The sequence below is a fragment of the Marmota monax genome, unplaced genomic scaffold (assembly GCF_021218885.2).
Source record: "Marmota monax isolate L192 unplaced genomic scaffold, Marmota_monax_Labrador192_F-V1.1 WCK01_AAM20220418_F8-fsc00250, whole genome shotgun sequence".
NCBI lineage: Eukaryota > Metazoa > Chordata > Mammalia > Rodentia > Sciuridae > Marmota > Marmota monax.
Genome location: NW_026693876.1, coordinates 1,497,907 through 1,522,833, shown reverse-complemented (window position 1 = coordinate 1,522,833; position 24,927 = coordinate 1,497,907). Strand labels below are relative to the sequence as shown.

Genomic DNA, 24,927 nt, shown 5'->3' with positions numbered 1-24,927 from the left:
TATTTGTAGGAATTCCTAAATAGATGTGTTTGAATAATTGGAATAATCAATAAATTCATAGATGTTAATCTTCTTAAATACTTTTTAGATGCTGTACTTGAAACCACCATGGACTCTAATACACTTATTACAGTGCTTTAAAAAACATTGGTTGGCTGTGTTTGGATTAGTTATGGAAAAGAACTTGCTTTTAACTGTTGAGAACCTATATGAAAATCTCTGTAGAGGTATGGATCTTTTTTTCCAATATTACATTAAAGTATTAATTCAAATCAGCAGATATATTCCATGAGATGTAAAGATGAATTAAAGAAGTTTGTGGATTAGCTCCTAACAGAGTTCATTCTTAATTTTTATTTGAGGGTCTCACTAAGTTGCTGAGGCTGGCCTTAAACTTGGGATCCTTTTGCTTCAGCCTTCTGAGTGGCTAGATGCTTTAGACAGTTTTCCATTGCTCTGACTAAAAGACTTGATAAGAACAACCAAGAGCAGGAAAAGTTTATTTTGGCTTATTTTTTCAGGGGTTCAGTTCATGGTCAGCAGAGTCTATAGCTCTGGGTCTAAGGTGAGCCGAGCATCATTCATTGAGCGAAGGGCGAGAAGGAGGAAAATAGCTCAGGACATGACATGCAGGAAGCAGAGAAAGAGCTCTGCTCATCTGGGACAAAATATACCCCAAAGGCACACCCTCAGTAACCTACCTCCACCAGCCATACCCTACCTATCTACAGTTACCACCCAGTTAGTTCCTGTCAGTGATTTAATTCACTGATATGGTCACAAATAATAATCTGATTACTTCACCTGTGAGCATTGTTGCATTGTCTCACACATGAGCTTTTGCCAGACATCACATATCCAAAACAACACTGGGATTACAGGTGTATGCTACCACATTCATGGCTGTATTTCCAATTTCTAAAGGGAGTTTGCAGCATTGTTGATGTTCTTAGATATTGTGAATATATAATATTTTTTTGTACTGGGAATTGAACCCATGGCCTCCTGCATAGTAGGCAAGCTCTGTACTACTGAACTACATCTCCAGCCTGTGAATGTATGATTTTTAATGTGTTCAGTTTGAAAGCTTTTAAAACTGTATTTATAGTCTGTTCAGTTATACAAGTAGAATTAATTATAGTTTTTTGTTTTTTTTTTTTCATTTCTCACCATGTTAGACACAAACTTTGAATCCATTCTTGTATGTATCAAGGATCTAAACCATATGAAGAAGGAATAGGAAATCTTTTTATTTATTTATTTTTATTGGTTGTTCAAAACATTAAAAAGCTCTTGACATATCATATTAGGAAATCTTTAGTTTTGGAACATAGCGAATTTTAGAACTGGAAGAGATGACAGTGAATCGCTGAGTTGGTGGTTTTTAAACCATGCTAAATAGAACTTTCGATTTCTAGGTATACCTCTGCTGCCACCTGTAGGTAGGGGGTGGCAAGAAAGGTGAGGGGAGCCTGGTAGGTAGGTGCTGCATTTGGACTTTAACCCCAACATTAGCCAGAGCAGCCTTTTTTGTTGTTGTTTTCTGAATCTGTTCAATTCCATGTAGCAGTTGAAAAAGAGTTTTTCTGTTATGAAGAAAAAAAATATGAAAAGTGCTGATCTGATTTGATTAAAGCTTATGTTTTATGATCAAGGAAATTAGCTGAGATGGGAAAGTAACTTGTCCAAAGCCAAAGAGCTAGATTTGTCTTTCTATACCTTTAAAAGGTAAAGTATGATCATTATTACAGGTTCAGATGGTTCTTAGCTTTTTTTTTTAGAGAGACAGAGAGAGAGAGAGAATTTTTTAATATTTGTTTTTCAGTTCTCGGCGGACACAACATCTTTGTTCGTATGTGGTGCTGAGGATCGAACTCAGGCCGCACGCATGCCAGGCGAGCGCCCTACCGCTTGAGCCACATGCCCAGCCCCTAAGTTCTTAACTTTTTTGAAACTCCTCACATGATCTGTTCTGTTTATTGTTTTATGTATTAGTTATATTCAGTCTACTTCTAAAAACCAACTGTGGTGTCTTGTAATAACTTGACTACAAGAGGATTATTAAGTTAGGCTTAAAAGCACAAAAAACAGCCAGGCATGGTAGTTCATGCTGGTAATCCCAGCAGCTTGGGAGGCTGAGGCAGGATCGTGAGTTCAAAGCCAACCTCAGCAACAGCAAGGCGCTAAGCAACTCAGTTTATTTATTTATCTAAATAAAATACAAAATATGGCTGGGATGTGGCTCAGTGGTCTAGTGCCCATGAGTTCAATCCCTGCTACCATAAAAAGAAAGAAAAAAAAAAGCATAAAAACCATGTAATGAAGAATAAGATTAATTTACCATATTTACTAAAGAAACATGCACAATTATTGGAACACTTTGGCATATATTTTTAACAATAAGCTTCCTAGAGGCTATGATACCCGCTCCTTGCAAAAAAGGCATATTCTAGGTAGTTATACCTCTTTCTCTGTCTCTCCTCTCTAGTGTAAGCTCTTTGAAAGTATTTTATAGTGTTCAAAATTCCTTCTAGGATATTTAAAACACCTGATGTATCTTATCCATGGTAGCTATTGAATGAATATCTGCTGTTAGATGTTACCAATTTTTTAACAAAAGACTTTTGTGGCATTTCCTTTAAGTATAGATGTTATTTATTAGGGCTATTATTTTATAAGGGACATGGAACAACCTTAGTTGGACATGTCTTCAGAGCAGTTTTGCTAAACGTGTGGAAACATTTTTCATATAGGGATATAATTTAGTCTTTTAAAAGGGAGTAAAGTGTGCATTTTATAGAAAGGTTAGTTTTAAAAATGGGTATCTAGTTGCTATCTTCTATTTTCTAGGGGTGGGCCTTGTTCTGCTCTTTCATGCACCTGAGAGATGATAGGTAACAGCTCTAAATGGTAATAGGGAAGGAAGTGAAAAGGAAGGGACTACCTCCTGCTTAAAAATTATTTTTGCATTCTTTGTGTGCATAGTTTATTGGTCCTTGATCTAGAAGAATCTGAAGCCTATTTTTAGTGACTTTTGAAGAATACATAGTGGGATTATAAAAATACTTACTATTTTAAAATAACTTGTAATTAGAAAAAAATCTCAATTTATAATTTTGTTTATCTTAGTAGTATCTTTAGCTGTTGAATTACATAGATGTGTCTAAAATTTTGTGGAAAGTGACTAATAATTTTTATCAGCTTTGTTATCCAGATTAATTTTACTCTGAATAATTATTGACCCATATAAGTCTTAAACTATTTCATCCATATTGATTTTTGTATTGTATCTTTGTTCTCAGTTTATCATTGTTATTCCCTTTTCCCCATAATCTTTGTAAACAAATTTTGTAAGATAGGAATTATTAATCCAAGGACTTAAGCTCTACTAAACATGGACTACATTGGAGAAGCACCCTTAAAAGAATCTGGGTGCAGTGGCGCACACTTATAATCCCATGGGTCAGGAGGCCGAGGCAAGAGCATTTCAAGTTTAATTCTGTCCCAAAATAAAAAATAAAAGGAGCTGGAGATGTAGCTCAGTGGTAGAGTGCTCCTAGTTTCAATCTCCAGTACTACACACACATACACACACATGAAAAGAAAAGGGAGGATAAAAAGCTATGCCCAAATATGTCTTTCTCAGGATGGGGTTGTGGCTCAGTGGTAGAACTCTTGCCTAGCACCTGTGAGGCACTGGGTTTGATCTTCAGCACCACATTAAAAAAATAATAATAATAATAATAAAATAAAGTTATTAAAAATGTACTTTTAAAACTTAATTTGATTTTTCATAATTTCAAAAGCAACTTCTTGTTGTGTAAGTAATAAAGAGGAATATTTTTAACTCCTATTGCCAATGAAAAATCATGTTGTGAATATCAAATTGTGAACATTAAAACAAAAACAAAACAAACACATTGTAGCATGGTTATTTTGCTTTTGAAAACTGTTAGATTGTATTATGCCTTAATAATGGAAAAAAATTTCTTTTTTTTGAGTTTTGTGACAATAGCAATTTACTTAATTTTATTGTTCATAACTTTATTTTTAATTTTCATTCATGGCTGTACTAGGGATTGAATGCAGAGGCAGTCTACCACTGAGCTACATCCCCACACATTTTTATTTATTTTAAGAGAGGTTCGTGCTAAGTTGCTAAGACTGGCCTCCAACTTGTGGTCTTTCTGCCTCAGCCTCTTGAGTTGCTGGGATTGCAAGTGTGTGCCATCATGTTGGCTAGTTTGAGAGTTAATGTAAGCAGTTGTAACTCCTTAAAAGAAAATTGTTGTACTTTAAATTACTATTTGTAGACTACCTTACTTTAATTTACAGGAAAAAAACTGTTTGCTTCTTTTGCTTCTCGCTGATATCCAAATTTTTATTTTCTGCTGATATTTTGGTGTACACACCAAAATATAACACATTTTCAATACATTTAGTATGAAGTTTCTTATTTTGAAGGTAAATCACTACATAATTAATTGATCATGACAGGGACCACATGTAATTTACATGTTTGCCATTAAGATGGGACTCCCCTTTTCCCTTCATAATAATTTGAATGTGAAATGGCTTCAGTTTTGAAAATCTGTGGTTTAACTTGTTCAGTGATTGTTTCTTTTCTCTGAAAATGTAATGTTCTTTTATTTGACTTTGACTTTGAAGTTGGACCATGTTGAGGGAACTCCTGGAATCTGAATACAGAACACCAGTCAACTTGAAGGACTTTGTGTATAAACATTTAATTGTTGCTTTTTATATAAGAGGGATGGATTAGGAGTGGTATATAGATATAAATGTATACTCTTCTTAAATTTCAAAGTAGTATTAGCATAATGTCCAGAGTCATTTTGTGTTGTATACTCACTCTTACATGGTTTTCTTTCTTAAATTTCTCTTACCAGCTAATAAGGCAGTGGATTTTACAACAGTGAAATTCCTGCTTCAGGATTCTAAAAGTTTGTTACAGGCTTTCAGTACAAGGTCAAATTATGATGGTATTCTTCCACAGGCCTTTGCTGAAGTGAACAAACTGCTCCAAACATGTACAGAGGTAAGATAGCTTGGGAATGCCATTTAAAGTAGCTGGTCATGTGTTCTAAAAATGTGTTTAGCAGACAACAGTAGTTACAGGATAATTTAATTCTAACTAAGGCTGACATACTAAAGCCATTAAATAAATATTAAGTAAATTGAATTGGGTATAAGCAACTCTTATCATTAGTTTTGAAATGCACATCCTTTTACTGAAGAAGTGTCACGTGTCACATCAGTTGCTGGTATTTTATATTAACTCATTTATGGATAGAAGAAAGCTATTGCGCTATTTATTTCCAGTGCCCTAAGCCAGTGACTCTCACATGCATTAAAAACCAATAGGAGATGTTTTTGAACATGCAGATGCTAAGAATCTATTAAGTTTTATATAGCAAGGTTTTTCCAGTGATGTCCAGTTCTATTCTTTTTTTATTTTTTATTGAGAAATAATTGCAAAATTAAGAAAAAGTTGCAAGTGTGATACAAAAATATTCCTGAATAAATTCTTTAGCCTGAGTCCCCAAATGTTAACATTTTATTACATTTGCTCTGTTGTTTTCTCTGTCAATCTACATATCTACCCATATGGTTTCTCCAAGCTGTATTATATTGATCATTTGTTGAAGATATGATGCCCCTTTACCTTGAAATATTTCTATGTGCAATTACTTAAAAACAAAAAAAGAATCTTATGTGTTACAGGCTAATAAATCAGGAAATTAACATTGATAAATACAGTTGTCTAATCTGCAGACCTTATTCAAACTTCACCAATTAACCTATGAATTTGTGTGTGTGTGTTTTTCTGGGGATTAAACTCAGGACCTCATACATGTCAGGCAAGTGCTATACTACTCAGCCACATGAATTTTTTTAAACAAGTGATTTTTTTTAAAACATTTGATTCTTTTGCAGTTACCCTCCTACTGATACTGTTTTATGATATTTAAACTTAACTATGTAAGTTTTGTCCCAAGTAATACCTTATTTCTTCAGTCTTCTAATTTCAAATTAGAAAACCCAGGGAGTTATATTATGTGTCAGAAACAGCTTATAAAACCCCAGTGTCATAACTACTAGGGGATATATTAATGGAACTTTTATCTACTATATATTATAGAATATGTATATATTAAAATGTAATATCTATGTACTTAACATGTAATATATATCTTCTATAAGAATATTACCTTTTATAATTATATATTATGTAGCATATAAGTTGAACTTTATATTATATAAAATATATACAAAATATCATGTTCTCCTTTTTCACTGCAGAACTGAATTGGGTGGGTTTATCTCACTGATTTTTTTTTTTCTTTTTTGAGGGGGTACCAGGGATTGAAGTAGAGGTACTCAACCACTGAGCCACATCCCCAGCCCTATTTTGTATTTTATTTAGAGACAGGGTCTCACTTAGTTGCTTAGCACCTCCCAATTGACAAAGCTGGCTTTGAACTCGTGATCCTCCTATCTCAGCCTCCCGAGCCACTGGGATTACAGGCATGCGCCGCCAGTTCTGGCTATCACATTGATTTTTCATGGTCAGATAGGCCCACTACCTATGAAATAATTGTAGGATTAGATGACACTAATCTTAGTTGCTGAGAAAAAAGAATTTACTTGCTATTTAATAAAATAACTCAAGGAGTAAAAGAAGCATCTTTTTAAAAATACATATTAACTAATAGGAAATATGTGATCATTTTTGAGGAAAGAATTAAGGGACATATTAAGAGATGCATCAGATTTGATAAATTTTTAGTAATGTCTCAGTAACTTCAGAAACAGTAGATTACTTCCAAAGATAGAATAGCTCAATATAGTAATGATTAAAAAAAAAAAAAATTCCACCTCCTAATTTATCAAGTGTAGAAATTTTTTTAAAATGTTCTTTTGGTTTAATATAACGAAAACATTGGTAGTTTTTTATTTTTTTTTATGGCTTGTTTGACTTTTTAAACCATTAGGGAAGAACAGACTTGGGAATTTAAGGGGTCACATCTTGATTGTTGTACTTGGATTGTATCAGGAAAGATATCTCTTCCCATCACAAAATTGAGTCATAAATCATGTTTTTAGTGAAACAAATGCAGTGATACTAAGAAGCTTAGTTTTTTTAAAAAATATTTTTCAGTTGTAGATGAACACACAGTATCTTTATTTATTTTTATGTGGTGCCGAGAATCGAACCCAGTGCCTCACACATGCAAGGCAAGTGCTTTACCACTGAGCTACAGCCCCAGCCCCTTAAATTGTTGTACCATAAGTTATTCATTCTTGAATTTTCAGTGTCTACATTAGCAAAATTCATGAAGGTGATTAGTGAAGAATCTAGGTGACACCCTCATTATTTCCTTTCTTAACACTTGACATTAGTGCAATTGCTTGAAACTGTTTGTTGTTTCCAGGATTAGAGCTTTAAAGTGTTGTTCCTAAAGCTTGGCCTGGTGGTGCATGCCTTTAATCTTAATGACTGTGGAGCTTAAGGTAGGAGGATCACATATTTGAGGCCAGCCTCAGCAATTTAGCAAGATCTTGTCTCAAAATAAAATATTAAAAGAGCTGAGGATATAGCTCAGTGATGAAGTGTCCCTGGGTTCAGTCCTCAGTACCAAAAAGTAAAGTGTTGTTTCTTTATTTTCATGTCGGAAAGAATTCAGTATCTAAGTAAGCCCAGGAACATTGTGACTTAGCTTATTCTTTAAAATTCACGTTCAGGCCGAGCATAAAGGTGCATGCCTGTAACCACAGTGGCTTGGGAGGCTGAGGCAGGAGGATTGTGAATTCAAGGTCAGCCTCAACAAACTTAGTGAGGTCTAAGCAATTTATCGAGAACTTATCTCTGAATTAAAAAAAAATAAAAAAGGTTCAATTCCTGGCCCGTCCCCTCCAAAAAAAAAAAAAAGAAAGAAAGAAAATATGTGTTCGGTAGGAGTTGTTTTGTAGAATGCATCAGATGTGTTAAATTTTTAGTCATGTCTCAGTAACTTCAGCAACAGTAGAATACTTCCAAAGATAGGATAGCTCAATATAGTAATGGTTAAAAAAAAAGAGAGAATTCCACCTTCTAATTTATCAAGTGTAGAATTTTTTTTAAAAAAATAGAAATATCCATATTTGTTTGCTTGAAAGGCTTCTGAGAAACGTAATAGTTTAATGGACTAACATCATTTCCAGATTTTTATGTAAATGAAGTGAAACTAGGAAAAGGATATGCACATACTCGTGCACACACATTTATTCTACAAGTCTCTTACCACCAAAAAAATAACACTTATTTTATCAGCCTTTGAAATCTTCCTTTTTTCAACATGGAAACTTAACCTTGGAAAATAGAGTAATTTTATTGAAGTTCATAAAGCAGGTTATAGTAGAACAGAAATCAAAAACCAATTTTTAAATCAAAATTTTTTTCTCATTCTCTTGGCTTTTTAAAAAAATTTTTCTCCTCTCCTCCCCTCGCTGAGAATTGAATCCAGGGCCTCTTGTCCTTGGCCATGTTATTTGCTGTGCTGTCTCCTTTCTGAAACCTCTCTATTTACCTTGGCTTCTGTTGCTATTGTATATATGTGATTCCTCCCGTATTTATGCTTGCTAGTTCTCATTTTTCCCCTTCATTTTTCCTATTGATTACCTTCTGTTTTTGCAATATTATATCTCAATAATTTCATCTACTTCTGAGTCTTCATGAGAATGATTCTCAACTATGTTTTAAGTCTCAGATCATATATAATTATCTGTTAGACATCTTTTATTTTCTGTTGTTGTTTTGTTTTGTGGTGCTGGGGATTAAACCCAGGGCCCTATGCATGTTAGGCAAATGCTCTACTGTTGAGCAATATCCCCAGCCTCAAGCAGACACTCTTCTTCTCCTTTTTTTTTGTTTAAATTTTTAACAAATACACTTTTTAGTTGCAGATGGACATAATATCTTTATTTATTTTTATGTGGTGCTGAAGATCTAACCCAGTACCTCACACATGCCAGGCAAGTGCTTTACCACTGAGCCCCAGCCCCAGCCCCACCACATACTCTTCTTGACTTTACTATAGGAGCCCACCTAGTTTGAAAACATGAACAAATATACATTAAACGGTTTCTTGCTTTCCCATTATAATATATGGTATGTTCATTATATTTCCCCTTATCAGCAGTGCATAGTTTAATGTACTATTTAAAATTGCAATGAATAAGGCACATTAAAGTAGCATTTCTATCAATTGCATTATATGCATCTTAGATGTGTTGCTTGAAAGTACTTTTGTTTGAATTTTACATTGAATAAAACTATTACTACATTCTTCCAGAGAAGTATTCAAGAAGGTTCCGGGCTGAGGTTGTGGCTCAGCGGTAGAGCACTCGCCTAGCATGTTCGAGGCCCTGGGTTCAATCCTCAGCACCACATAAAATAAATGAATAAATAAATAAGATAAAGATGATATTGTATCCAACTAAAAAAATAAATATTAAAAAAAAAGAAAGTTCCAGCTACTTAAAGTGCATATGTGCATGCACGCACACTTTTCTAAATGTATGGCCATCCTAAATTTCTATTATTGATACTATTATTCTTTTAAACATGTAGGTTAAAAAAAAAAAATCTTAGGGTCTCCCTCACTCCCTGAATCTAGCTTTTGGCCTAATCTTTTAAAATATTTCTTGCACATATATAGTTTTTCCATTCTACTGCCTATACATAATTGAAATTACCAGAACTTTTCTCTTGAATCATTCAGTGGTGTCCTAACTAATATTCTTTTTTTTTTTGTACTGGGGATTGAATCCAGGGATTCCTAGCCACATCCCCCATCCCTTTTTTATATTTTATTTAGAGACAGTGTCTTGCTGAGTTGCTCAGGGCCTCGCTAAGTTACTAAGGTTGGCTTTGAATTTGGGATCCTCTTGCCTCAGTCTTCCAAGCCATTGGGATACAGGCGTTCATCACCATACCTGGCCTAATCAGTATTCTTGTCTACATCTTCTTTGTTCAGTATGTATTACAATACAGCTCTGAATATATCACTGCCAATTTTAGAAACATTTAGTGGTGGTTCACCATTCCTCAGAGGTAGATGACATCTTAATTTTTGTTTTACAGTCTTTTGCAGCTTTTTCTAGTTCTCCCCCTCCAACACCTATTCCATGATTGTAAGGTGCTTGGAGCTTGATTCCACCTATTTATTTTTGTGTCCTTTATCTAGTTCAATAGCATGTGTAAAAGTATTGAAACAGCATTCTTAAACTGACATTAGAATGTTAGCTAAGAAAGATCACCATGATAAATACAATGGTAATATCCTTTAAAAGGAAAAGGAAAATTTGCTTTCTAACTTTGATAAATTTCTGGGAACATTCTGTACATAATAAAAGAAAAAGAATAGCCAGCATTTTCCAGAAAGCTAGTACGTTTGTAAGCACAATTGTCATTCTGTTTTGTTTCGTTTTGTTTTGTTTTTTTTTCCTTTACTAGTGAAGGACTAGCTACATTTTATGAAATTCTTATTTCCCCAGGTCAAAACAAAACGGTCGCCAAATTCTTCAGAAAATGCAGTGAGTAAAAAACAGGAAGATAGTTCTTCGATGAAGTCTCATAACCAAGAAATCACTGTTTTCTCCAGTTCTCCTCTTCCCCAACCCAATAGGCATCAAGAAATATGGTCTATCCTAGAGAATCTTTGGATTACAATATATCAAAACAGGTACTAAATTTCCAAGAATTTTTAAATTCTAGAGTTGTAAACTAGCTTTTTCTAGATTTTTCAATTATTATTATTGTTCATTGAATAGTTAGAATTTGGGTTTTGAGTTTAATGTACTAGATTGCCTTTTGTCAAATAGATTTGTGACAAATAGTGAACTTCGGGGCTGGGGTTGTGGCTTAGCGGTAGAGCGCTCCCCTTGTACGTGCGAGACCCTGGGTTTGATCCTCAGCACCACATACAAATAAATGAATATAATAAAGGTATAAAAAAAGAAAAAAAATCTTAAAAAAAACAGATAGTGAACTTCAGTGGGATATGTATATCAGAATTACCTAAAGACTTTAAAATGTGTGTGTGGGTGTGTGTGTGTATGCTGAAGCTGTATCCTTTGAAATTTTGATTCAGTAGGACTGAAGTGAAACTGAGCGTGCATTAAAAGAAAAACACTATGGGACTTGGGTTACGGCTCAGCAGTAAAGCGCTCGCCCTGCACGTGTAAGGCTCTGGGTTCGATCCTCAGCACCACATAAAAAATAAATAAATAAAATAAAGTTTTTTTAAAAATAGAGGAATAATTTATTAAAAAAAAAAAAAAAACACTAGGTGATTCAGACCTAAAACCTTGATGAGAAGCATAGCTTTGTGTGTGTGTGTGTGTGTGTGTTGTATGAATGTCAAAACTAGTGAAGACTCACCTAGATTGGCTAAACAAGTAAATTTAAAAGTAAAATAAAATAGTGAATTTTATGTTGTGTGTATTTTACCATAGTTATACTTTGGAAAGCACTGTAAAGTAGGGAGAAAATTTCCTTTAATGCTACTACCTAAAGGCTACCATAGTTAACCTTGTTAATTTATTATGTATACTCTGTTTTGGTTTTAGGCACTTTAATTTCTTTCGGGCTTCCATAGCAAATTACCATTAAGTGAGTGGCTTAGTATAACAGAAATTTATTTGCTCACAGTTCTGGATGCCAACATTGAAAATCCAAGTATCTGGCTGAGTTAATTCTGGAAGTTCTGAGGGAGAATCTATTCTATTCATTTCTCCAGTCTTCTAGTGTTTGGCAGGAGTGCTTGCCTTGTAGATGTTTCACTCCAATCTCTGTCTTTGTTTTTACAGAGGGTTAGGGCCAGCCTACTCTAATCTAGCCTTCACTTTAAATTAACTAATTATATCTGTAAAGACCTTATTTCAAATAAAGTCACATTCTGAGGTTCTAGGTAAATATGAATTTTGGGAGAACACCATTGTAATCCAGTATTCCCTGTTTGTTTTAATTTTTTTTCAAAACAGTTGTTATATTATTTAAGTAAGTTTTCTGTATTTTAATTTTTCTATTTTATACATGGCATGAGCAGAGCAACATCTTAGCAGTTTGGTATTTCATCAAGTGGTTGATTCACTATTTGCTTAACACTTTTTATAATGATAATGTTGGACATTTAGGGTATTACTAATTGTTGGCTAATTGTGAATAACTATGATAAATTTCTAGAAGTGAAGTTAACTAGGACAGACTGCCAGTTTCAACAGATATGTAATCTGATATCTATTTTCTTCATCCTTATGTTCTTAGTGACTTAATGGAGGTTGATAATATTCCTGCTTCTCATATTTTGTGGTCTCTTAGAATGAAACATTATTCACATAGTTTTTACAGTGTTACTTTAGATTAGCTCTGTATAGTGTCTGACCTAGATCCCTTGCATAAATGTCAGCCCAGATTTTCACATGTCACCATATTTTATTTCTAACAAATAATCTGAATTATGAGAAATTTATATTATTACTTTATTTTAAACACTGCAAGTGGAAATTCTTGAATTACTTAAATGAATATGAATTAAGTATCTTTTTTTTAAAAAATTTTAGTACAGATGTGTTTCAAAGATTGGGCTCAAATTCAACTCTGACTACTTCAAAAATAGCATCTTTTGAGGAAGCATTTATATATCTTCAAAAGTTAATGGCAGCAGTGAAGGATATTCTTGAAGGAATACAGAGGTAAACTATATTAATTTTATGTTTCATTTATGTATTATGTTTCTCTTTTCTGGGTTATCAGACTTCTTGAGTTGCTTGTATTCTTCTTCTAGCATATTTTATAAACTGATGGCTTTTAGATTCAACTTCTTCCTCCACTACAGCAAATCCCTGTTTCTAGTTTGGACCTCAGAATGTTTGCACCTTTTTCCTTCCTAGGAAAACATGTGTAAGATTGTTAGCTTCATGATGAATTTTATATTCTTTATTATATAACTATTTCCTAGAATAGTACCAGATACCTAGTGGACAATCAATATATTAAGGTAATTGTCATTGCACTTTTTTTGTTCCACAGATATTCTATTAATTTGATTTAAAGGAGTGCTAATCTAAGTAGAAAAATGTCAACTTTTTGGCAGCTTCATTGCACTTTTAAAACAAATATGTTAGTATTTTTTAATGTGGTTAATTCTTCCAATACATTTTCTCAGTATGACAAACTGAAATAGTGTGAGAAGCAACTAGTTTTCTGATGGCTGAAACTAGAAACAGTACCAAACTCTATTTTACCACATTTTTTCCTATATATACATACTTATCAGGATGTTTAATTTACAAATTAGGCACACCAAAATATTAACGATGCTAACTAGTAATAAAATAATTGTCAGAATATATTGATATAAAGGGTTATGTGTAGTCTCTCTTTCACTCTGAAAATACATTATGTATTATTGTGTGTTTTCATATTTTTTTTAATTTTTAAAAGTTTTTTAGTTGTAGTTGGACACAATACCTTTTTTAAAATTTATTTAGTTTTATATACTGCTGAGGATCAAACCCAGTATCTCACACATGCTAGGCAAGCACTTTACCACTGAATTACAGATCCAGCCCTCATACTGTGTTTTTGGACCACAGTTGACCTTGAATAACAAACTGTGGAAAGTGAAACCATGGACAAAGGGGTACTGCTGTTGACAACAGTCAAGAGCTGTTAGTATTTCAATAGGGATATACGCTGTAGCGGAGAGACAAGGTTTGGCAAAAGATGAAACTGAATCAGAGTTTGAGGAGAATGTCTCACAGACCAAGGAGAGCAGTTCTACTTTTTTTAAAATTTTTTTATTTTTTAGTTGTAGATGGACACAATACCTTTATTTATTTATTTTTATGTGATGTGGAGGGTTGAACCCAGTGCCTCATGAATGCTAGGCAAACACTCTACCACTGAGCCACAGCCCCGTCTTAGAGCAGTTCCTCTTTATCCTCTAGGCTAGTAATTCTCATACATTGAGAGTGCTAAATTATGCCAGGACAGAAGTGTTTCTGGTCCAAAAAGCTTTAGAAATATTGCATACTATACTACCCTCTTTGAAAATCACTATACATGCATGTTAATAGCTTTCAAAGTTATGTGGGTAGATCCTTTCAATTTTATTGCTTGGTTAATTGCAGTACTGGGGATTGAACCCAGGACCTTGCACATACTAGGCAAGCTCTCTACCTTCCCCCGTTTCAATTTTAGAATTTTTAAAACACATTGATCCTTGGGTCCCTCGTCCTGGAGATTCTGATGTAATTGATCTGAGATGTGCTGGTTAACAAGATTTTGAAAATTTCTTCAGGGGATTCTAATGTATTAGCAAGGTTGAGAACCACTATCCAATATGTTATCCACTGTTTCTCAAAGTGTGGTCTCTCCTATACTTTCATTAAAAGAACCGATTCTCAAGCTCTCCCAGATGTACTGAATCAAAAACTCTAGGCATGGGAACTAGCTTCTGTGTCCTCCAGGTGATTCTGTACACACTAAAGCATTACTAGTCTAGGTGGTTTTCCGACTTGTGGCAGATTATGATTAGCTGGGAGGTTTTTTTTTTGTTTTGTTTTTTATAATAGTGGTTGGGCCCTCCTTTACATGTATTAAATCTGAAACTCAAGAGTGGACTAGGCATATGCATTTCTTCCCCCCACCCCAATTTTTTAGTTGTAGGTGGACACAGTACTTTTATTTTATTTATTTATTTTTGTGTGGTGCTAAGAATTGAACTCACACATGATGGGCAAGGGCTCTACTACTGAGCTACAACCCCAGCCCCTAGGCATAGGCATTTCTACCAACTCTCCAAGTGATGCTGTGGAGACAGGGTTGAGAAGGTATAGCATGTACTTACATAAACTGTTATCAAAAAGAAAGAATTACATGAATTATAAGGCTGATACAATGATGTTATCCCAGGGATAAGTAACATTGGTGGTTTGGCTATTTTTTAACATGTGAACTGGCATTAAAGCTGTTTTGAGCCTCAGGTTTCATCTATAAAATAGGCATAATAACATCTTCCTAGAGCATTTTAGGATTATTGTGCTTTGAAATTACATTGTTGGAATTAATAACCAAACAAGTAATTCTCATATTGTTTGTACAGGAACCTGTCAAAAATGCAAAGTTCTAGGTTTTACCCTAGACTTATTGAAATAAAAATACCTGCAAATATTTTGTACATCAGGGAAGTTGTATTTTTTTAAATATTTTTTTAGTTGTAGATGGACACAGTATATTTTAATGTGGTGCTGAGGATTATTAAACCCAGTGTTTCACGCATGCTAAGCAAGAACTCTACCACTGAGCCACAACCCCAGCCCAGGGAAGTTGTATTTTTAACAAGGCTTCCCTGGGGTGAGCAGGGGGGCATGAGATTTGTATGCAGGTGGTGAAGGACCACATTTATAGAAGCTGTTGCGTCATAACCTGTTTTCTCCAGAGTTACCAGCAGGGAGTGTTGTGAATGAGAAAGTTTGCTCATCTTACTGATTCAAAAGGAAAGTACTAAAATTAGTTATTTTTTTTAACTCTTCAGACAGTAGGCATGTAAATAAAAAAATAATAGAAGTTAATAATTATTTACCAAGTGTGTAGGTAGTGCTTAAAATCTTTCAGGAAACAGAATCATTAAATCAAAATAAACACAGTTCAAAAAATTTATTTTGGCTAAATATGGATGTATTTAAAATTTGAGATTGAAAAGTACATTTAACTTTGTAATAACTGAAAATTCATTAGCATTTTTGTGCTTATTAAAATGGCATAGTTTTGTTTGATTTTGGGATACATGCTCAGTGAATATATGTCAGTTGTATTTCCTTTGATCTTAAAAATAGTAGATCGTATGTAGTATTATATTGGGACTTAGTGAGAAAGCAAATTGTTAAGCAGGTCTTTCAGTTAAAAAAGTGAGTGAAAATATATTTGGTAAACTGAGAGCTTAGGATTTGTTTTAGTCAGTTTTTTTTTTTTTTTTTGGTGGGGGGCACTGTGACCAAAAGACCTGACTAGAACACTTTCAGAGGAGGAAAAGTTTGTTTGGCACTACAGTTTCAGAGGTCTCAGTCAACCCATTGTTTTGGGCCCAAGATGAGTCAGAACATCATGGCGAAAGGGTGTGGAGGAGGAAAGCAGCTCAGGACATGGCAACCAGGAAACAAGAGAAAGCTCTGCTCACCAGGGACAAAATATAAACTCAAGAGGCACACCCCCAGTGACCTACCATTTCCAAACACAACCTACCTACCTTCAGTTACCACCCAGTTAATCCCTATCAGGGGATTAATTCACTGTTTGGGTTATAACGCTCATCATCCTTGCGTTGTCTCATTCTTGAGATTTAGTGAACACCTCATATCCATATCCTGGCAGGGTTCCAGTTCAGATTTATCCCTTTGTATCTGATTTTGGGCATGTAGTTCTTCCCTTTTTATATGAGAATCCTGATGCCTTCTGTAGGGGAATGTATGAGGTGATGTATGTGAAAATACTTTTAAATTATATTTATAGCTATTAGTTTTATTTTTTCCTCTTAGAGCTTGTATGTTTAATTTGAAATGTTTAAATTATATTTCAGTTTAAATTAAATTATAAACATGATTGTGGTAAGATTGAAAAGCTGGGGATACAGCTCAGTTGGTAGAGTGCTTGCCTCACATGCACAAGGCCCTGGGTTCAATAACCAACACCACCAAAAAAAAAAAAAAGATTGAAAATACTGGTGGATCAGAGTTGTCTATAGAGTTACTTATACAGTTGGGAACAGAACGTCTAATTTTATAAAGCTTAAAAAAGGGTGGGGATATTGTTGATTCCTATGCTTCCTAAAATTTTTTGGGTAGGAGAGGAAACTTAATTAGTTTAATTACAGTTGATTTAGAAATTACTTCCATTTCTTCTTTTCCTTTTACAGAGGATTAATGTGCGTACTTTTGTTAATGGTTTTCTAATCTAAACACCAAAGAATATTGGGGGCAATGTAGACAGGTTTGTTTTTTTTTTTCCTCTACGTAAATGAAAGTGTTTTAAGATTTATTTTTTTAGATTTGTGCTGTCTACTACCAATTTATATTTTAGTAAACTTATGTCTGGATTGATCAAGTAACTCTTAAAACCATAGAAGCCTTTTGCTTATTATATAAAGTTTCATTTAGAATGAAACAAAAAATTGGAGAATTGAATCACAGATTCTAAAAATAAGGAAGGTCTGTTATTTGTGCCTTTATCCAAAACATTTAATGCCTGCATGTGTTTTGTGATTAAACTAGACAGCTTCATAAAATTAACAGAAGAGGTCTTTTAATCCATCTCTGAGGGGCATTATAAATATGTGCAGCTTTGCCTTGAAAGCTATTGCTCAAAGCAACAACGTAAGTATTTTAGGTATATTTTTTGTCCATGAAGTAAATGATGAGCTTCCTAGTTTAGAGGCTAAGGGAAGAAGGAAGTGTAAGGGTGGGAAATTGCAACCTGCCTAGGTTTCTGTAATGTGTTTGTTTTACCTTTATAAGGTTGAAATTATTTAAAAAATCAGCAGTTTGAATAAAAAATAAATAAATATACAATATGCCTAAGTTTGTTTGACAAAAATGCAGCTTTAAAAATTAAACCAATGTCAGGAACTCTTAGATTTCTAACTCAGGTAGCTTTAGATGAAGTGTTTGAAATAATCTTTTCTTAGTTTCACATTTTGTATCATGCAGGCTAGTGAAGAGGGAGAGGGAATTACTATTACTTAAAAATAATATGGCACTTTTTAAAAAAAAATTTTAAATTTATATATGACAGCGGAATGCATTATGATTCTTATTACACATATAGAGCACAAATTTTCATATATCTGGTTGTATACAGAATATATTCACACCAATTTGTGTCTTCATACATGTACTTTGGATAATAATGTCCATCAATCACATTTCACCATCATTTCTAACCCTATGCCCGCTCCCTTCCCCTCCTACCTCTCTGCCCTATCTAGAGTTCATCTATTCCTCCTATGCTCCCTCTCCCTACCCCAGTCTTCTCTAATTCCATCCATTTACCTGCAAATGTCATGATTTTATTCTTTTATTGCTGAGTAATATTCCATTGTGCATATACGCCACATTTTTTTAATCCATTCATCAATTGAAGGACATCAGGTTGGTTCCACGGTTTAGCTATTGTGAATTGTGATTTCATCTCACTCCAGTCAGAATGGCGGCTGTTATGAATACTAACAACAATAAGTGTTGGCAAGGATGTGGAGAAAAAGGTACAGTCATACACTGCTGGTAGGACTGCAAATTGTTGCAGCCAATATGGAAAGCAGTATGGAGATTTCTTGGAAAATTGGGAATGGAACCACCATTTGACTCAGCTATCCCTCTCCTCTGTCTATACCCATAGGACTTAAAAACAGCATACTACAGGAACACAGCCACATCAATGTTTATAACTTGGCACTTTTTAAAAATTCAATTTGATACATTTTGAGGGGATAATTTTATATGAAGGCATCTCAAGTTTAGGTAACTTTTTTCTTTTCATTTTATTTGATTGTATTTAAATGTAGCAGTAAGTGGAGTACTGACTGGTACATTTGGAGAATTGACTGTTATATACATGATCATGTGTTGCATGGGCCTGATCATAGTTCTGGAAAACGAAACCTCTGCTTAGTTTTAAGAAAGGAAAAGGATTGATTTTTATCTTCAACTTTGTAATAACTGCTGTCACATTCCTGTGGCTTTGGTTTGAAATATTTTTTTCAAAAAAATATTTATTTTTTAGGTGTAGATGGACACAACACAATGCCTTTATTTTTATGTGTTGCTGAGGATCGAACCCAGGTCCTGCCTGTGCTAGGCGAGCGCTCTACCGCTGAGCCACAATCCCAGCCCTGGTTTGAAATATTTTATAGAGCTGTTTTCCTGAAACAATTGTAGTCATGAAGTTTTTTTGGTTCGTGTATATGTATTATAGTTTACATGTACTTTCTATTTTCTTTTTAAGTCTCTATAATACATTTTCTATTACTCTTTTGCTCACCTCCCCTTTGTGTGTGTCTGTGTGTGTGTGTACGTGCGCACATGTGCATGCGTATGTGGGTTGCTTATGATTAAACCCAGAACCTTGCACGTGTTGCCCAATTTTAACTTAAGAACAGGCCATGGTACCTGATTGCTGGTAAAAGGAGCCCTATAATCACCACATCTTTTCAGTACAACTAATGATTTGGCTGCTTCAAAGATGTTGGAGTTTGCATTTGAAAGAATATTTTATTAAATTAGACTCTTTGACTTTTAACCATATGTTTTGAGGTTTTAGAAAAGGTCAGCCTTCATTTGACAAAGATAGCATTACTTCTTTAGTTTAGGCTAGTTCTTCAAACAAAGATTTTATTAATGACATGATAATGGATAGACAATAAAGACCTTAAAACTTTGACTATTGAAGTTTAGAAGTGACTCTTCAGTATCTGAACTTAACTGCAGTATGTAGGGGATTCAGCCACTGATAAAAATTCTTTTATCAGTGTAGGAGTTTTTGCATTTCAGGTAGGACATATTTTCTTTAAGCCTTGGCCTTTCTACCCCCTTAATAACTAGACCCCACTTCTCCACACTTTAGCTGGGGTTCCCACAATTCCTCAGCTATTGCTGAACTTCTTCATCAGACTTTCCACATACATACCCCTTGCCCTTTCCATCATCAAGTATATCAGTTGCTTTGTAAGAGAAAATAAGACCTATTGTTTATAAATGAAAAGACCATTGCTTCACTTTCCATGCCACCATTTTGTATATAATTTTATTTTTATAATTTATTTCATAATCACCTAAGTTTTTGAGTGCCTCTGGAACAGAAACTATTTTTCTATTTCTAGAACCTTGCACAAGTAATAACACATAGTAGACAGTATATATTTATGGAATGAATGTTCTGCAGTCTCTGTGATGTAGGGCTAATTCTTTTAGGACTGAAAGGTGCTGATGGTACTACATTATAACATTAGATAATTAGTGTAGAGGTTTTAAAAGAGAGGTACTGCAGAGAGTTAATACAAGAATGGGTAAAGAGTAAGAAAGTCAGGAAGAAGAAAGAGGAATAAAGAGATTGAGGAAATGAAAAAGGCATTGATATCTAGAGGATGATGGAACCTTTAGTGATTTGCCAAATAGCTCTTGGTGTCACATTATTCAAGATTACTTATTCCTAATCTCTCTGTATCAAGTATCTAATAGTTACTAGGAGGAAATATGGGATTTACTGGAAGAGATTTAGACAAACGATTCTCTCTCTTTTTATTTTTTATTTATTTATATGCTGTGCTGAGACTCAAACCTAGTGCCTCATGCATGTCAGGCAAGTGTGCTACTGCTGAGCCACAGCCTCAGCCCAAATGGTTCTTTTTTAAGAGATTACATATACTTAATATGGTAATATAATATATGGACAGATACTTTATTAGTGAAAGTGTATCTATTACAGTTTGATAAACACAAATTTAACAACATTTATTAGAATAACTAGATATTTTACATATCTGAAGCTCTTATCTATGTTTCTTGGCATTTGTAACTTAAGAAAAAGAAATAAAGACCTTCCTAAATATCAGTGAAATATTGCCAGTTATTCCCGCCACCTCTAGAGTATTTAGGTGTTAGTGTTCACTTAGTAAAATACAGTTTTGGATGACAAAATTAAATGTCTCCATTTATGTACTCTTTGAAAATCACACCAGAATTAAGTAATATAATATAATGTGAAAATTACTTCTTGAAGGTGACAAATCTCTTATTTGTTTATGGAGTTGTTTTTTATTTACAATCAATATTCTTTTATTTAAATTTGCCTTTTGTTTTGTAGCTGGTTAATCATACCTAATGATTTATTATTTATTGATATTGAAAGTCTATGCCATTGAGTTTTATTTTAGGACATGCTAAAACCACTAAATATCACATTTGTTAATGATGCAGATGGAATAAATGACTAAATAAATCAGTGGTGTTTAAACACTAGTACAATGATTGAATGGGGATAGGTGGAAGATCAGATAGAGGTTCTGAATAAGGGTGATCATAGCAGTTCTAAATTAGATAGCCAGAGTACAGTAAGTATATGGTAGAAAGCCAGATGATCAATGCCATTTCTTCTTACAGAATAGTTAGAAGGTTTAAAGTTAGAGTGTGCCCTGTACTCTAGGATTAGCTTCATCTATTTCGAGAAATATTCTCTTGTGCCGCTAAAGAACTTAGCGCACTCATGGGCTAGCCAGCTGTACATACCAAGAAATGATGCAATCAGCCCTCAAGGGGTGTTTCTAATAATATGAAAAGGTTGAAGTCCAGCTCAGGACTGTGTATTCCCTGTAGAAGAGACTCTATGTAGAAATAAGTGTTGTATATCAGAAGTCCCTGAAATTATCTAACATTTGGCAAAATAACCCTTTTAGAATTATTATATACCTACCCTTAACAAGAATATAACTGGAACTATAAGTTTAAATTTTCTAAGTACTCTTTAAACTAGGTTATTATTGTTTTTAATTTATGCAATTTCTGACTTTTGACATCATATAGCTATATTTTCCTCCACTTAATAGTTGAGCTAAGACAAATAAATAAAAATAAATAATGAAAATTATATTTTTATTAACAGCAGTGATTTATACAGATTTTATTTAAACCTTTTTGATAATATCAGTTAAAATGTAAGCACTTCTGTACACTATTGGGATGCAAGGTTGTATAAGGAGTATATTAAACAGCTTTCTCCAGAGGCATTTGCTTTATTTATCATCGTGCCTGCATGCTAGAGAAAGTGAAACACAAACTTCCTAGGGGATTCATAGATAACTAGCTCTTAGTTAATGCTCATCCCTAAGATGTAAAATGCCATTATAATTGGAGAAATTATCCAAAGGAAATTTACAATGATTAATATCACATCCTTTAATTTCTGTATTTTAATTATGTTCATATTTGGGGGGATAATTTTTGGAAAATCTTCTAAGATATGTTTCTTTACCTTCTGATGTGTCTGATAAAAGCACAAACATAAAACAGGGGTGTCAGCTTTGACATTTCTTGTTGATTGTATGTGGTTGCATTATTATTATCACTGTCTTTAGGTTCCTTGCTGGAATCTTTTTTTTTTCAATACATAATCTTTATTGGCTACAAAATATTGTAAAATTTGAATATATCATCATTTAGGTACTGAATTTCAAATAATTTTTTAATGAACAATTTTACAATTATCTGCAATTTCAAACAATGCCAACATTTAAAAAAAATTTTTTTGTAGTTTTAGTTATCGATGGACCTTTATTTATTTATATGTGGTGCTGAGATTTGAACTCAGGGTTCACACACATATGCCAGGCAAGTGCTCTACCACTGAGCCACAACCCCAACCCTAAATACCAACATTTGTACACAAAACTTGCCTATGTGGTGGTTAAGTTGAAGACTCAGTGAATTTGAAATGAAGATTTTCCTTTTTTGTTTCCAATAATATCAATAATTAATTTAAATATAAATGAACTAAATATTGTAATTAAATGGTATAAATGTTCAACATGTGTAAAAACCTTATGGAATCTTTGAAATTAGTACCTGTTGCATGAAGATTAATTGGATGAATAATCTAATCTAAAAGCCAATCAACCAGACATAACATAAACTGTAGTTCCTTGAAGTACATTGAAAGCCAATAAATTATGCCACAGCTCTTCACCCATCCTCAATGATGAACTACCACTCTATCCTCTGGATTCTTCTTCATATGTGACCTGAGGCTGTCTGACATATTGACCAAAGTAAAGGCAGGAGTTGAGAAGGGATGCTGATAGGAGGAAGACTGAACTGTAGGAAGATAGAATTGGAATATTAGAGGTTGATAGTGGGGTGTGTAACTGCACAAGTGGGCTGATAATCTCAGTAGGCTTCCTCTACACTTATTTCTTCTACCTGTTCATATTTTGCATTGAAAGTTTCATTTTTTACGTTGAGACGTGTCTTGGTGAGATTTATATTTATTCATTATGAAGATGAGGCTACCCAATTATAAGGGAAATCTTCCTATATTAGAACTTGGCATGTGGAAACTTTCAGTTGAGGTGTGGGTGTTCAAGATGGTGTGGAGGAAAGAGTAAAGAATGCTGACTATATTGGGCCTAGACCTCCACCCTGCTTCAATTAATCTGCTTCTGCTGTTTTAGAAATATATGAAAATTCTAAATCCGCTTTCATTTGGATTTAAACAGGTTCTACTACAAACTAACAACAGAATATTTCAGTCATAAAACTAAATTTTATATAACTTGCTTCCAGAAGTTTTGTTTTCCCCTAAAAAATTGACTAGTTGTTTATTTGCTAGTATAATATGAGTTGGTATTGGTACTTTGTTTTAGACCTCCTCTTTCTTTGCCTGTCGGTAGTTATTTCAGGCTCTTTTGCATCAATTTAAGAGAAGTACTGTATTTTGAAATTTTCAGTATGTACCTGGTTAGTATTCCATCTGCACCATAGGAGCATATTCTATGGGTACTGTAGTTACTTTTAAAAAGTCAAAAGTTCCTTCAGATTGCTTGGATATAATCATAAGCAATTAAGAGAAGTAGCTATGACCCTATAAAATATTTCACATGTAAAAGCAGAGGGGCTTATTTGTATTCTATTAAGGATTGGGCTGTTGTCATTATTCCCTCTTTTTTTTTTTTTTTTAACATATTTAAGCTTAAGGCCAAATGTGTAAGTAACCATGTCCTCAAACAAAACAAAAGAAAGAAAACTCTAACTTATTCTCAGTAACATTATAAAGGAGTTAAAATTTTCATAAATACATCATTTTTTAGAGAAGTATTAGAGATATGATTTTATTTTAACTGGGTCTGCATATTTTTAATATGCATTTTCAACTTTATGTTGAAAGTTACTTTAAATAGAATTCCGTATTCAGAAATTTAATTATAAGTTCAAGTTAGACACTTCTTTGGGCAAGGAACTTTGTTTATATACCTATTCCATATTAATTTCTGTATTCCTTTTCAGTTGTGTCTTTTGTAGGTTCAAGGGTGACTGGTTTCTGTCACTGTCATAGTTGTCTGCCACCAGTGAAGGTACTGATCTCACTTGTCCCTTCTTACATAACTAGGCACAGTAGAACTTTTTTAGAAGGAACCTTCACTAAAAAGCTAATGAATAGGGCTGGGGATGTGGCTCAAGCGGTAGCGCGCTCACCTGGCATGCGTGCGGCCCGGGTTCGATCCTCAGCACCACATACAAACAAAGGTGTTGTGTCCGCCGAAAAACTAAAACTAAAAAAAAATAAATAAATTCTCTCTCTCTCTCTCTCTCCTCTCTCTTTTAAAAAAAAAAAGCTAATGAATATATGACTAAGCAAAAGTCAAACAAAAAACTAAATAGATAAAAGCAGTTCAGCAGTTCTTTGTGCTGAATTAATCAAAAGATTAGCTACAAAGTTGCATGCTTCATGTTTTATCTAGCTGATGGTCAATTTCCCTTGCTTCTATCCTTAAGTTCTGGTTATCTATTGCTATGTAACAGATCATCCCAAAACTTACTGGCTTAGAACAATAGCATTCAACTCTTTTTTATTTTCTTCAGTGTTTCTGGGGTTTAGTATCCTCATCTTAGCAGTTCTTAGTTGAGTGCTCCTGAGTTTTGCAGTCCGGTAGTGCCTGGAGATATTTTTAAGGCTAGCTGCAGTTGGCTATCATGTAGAACACCAACATGTGGCTTCCATGCATCATGTACTTCCTCATAGGCAAAATGCTGATTTAAAAAGAGAATCCCAAAATATCAGGAATTGTTTTGCCCTTTAAGACGTTTTCTTAGAAATCATAT

At 33.9% G+C, this 24,927-nt stretch overlaps 1 protein-coding gene across 11 annotated transcripts in view; it reads left to right on the top strand.

The window, feature by feature from the left end:
- Window positions 1-24,927, top strand: part of Swt1 (SWT1 RNA endoribonuclease homolog) — a 91,429-nt gene that overhangs the window by 41,673 nt on the left and 24,829 nt on the right. For 9 of the 11 annotated variants that reach the window (XM_046462673.2, XM_046462670.2, XM_046462672.2 and 6 more), the window contains 4 exons: window positions 89-227; window positions 4,908-5,056; window positions 10,558-10,745; window positions 12,625-12,756. In XM_046462673.2, coding sequence (XP_046318629.1) covers window positions 89-227; window positions 4,908-5,056; window positions 10,558-10,745; window positions 12,625-12,756 — 608 coding nt within the window. Of the gene's footprint in view, window positions 1-88; window positions 228-4,907; window positions 5,057-10,557; window positions 10,746-12,624; window positions 12,757-18,457; window positions 18,580-24,927 lie in introns of those variants that run through there. The other 2 variants (XM_058585115.1, XM_046462674.2) reach the window with 2 other exon arrangements.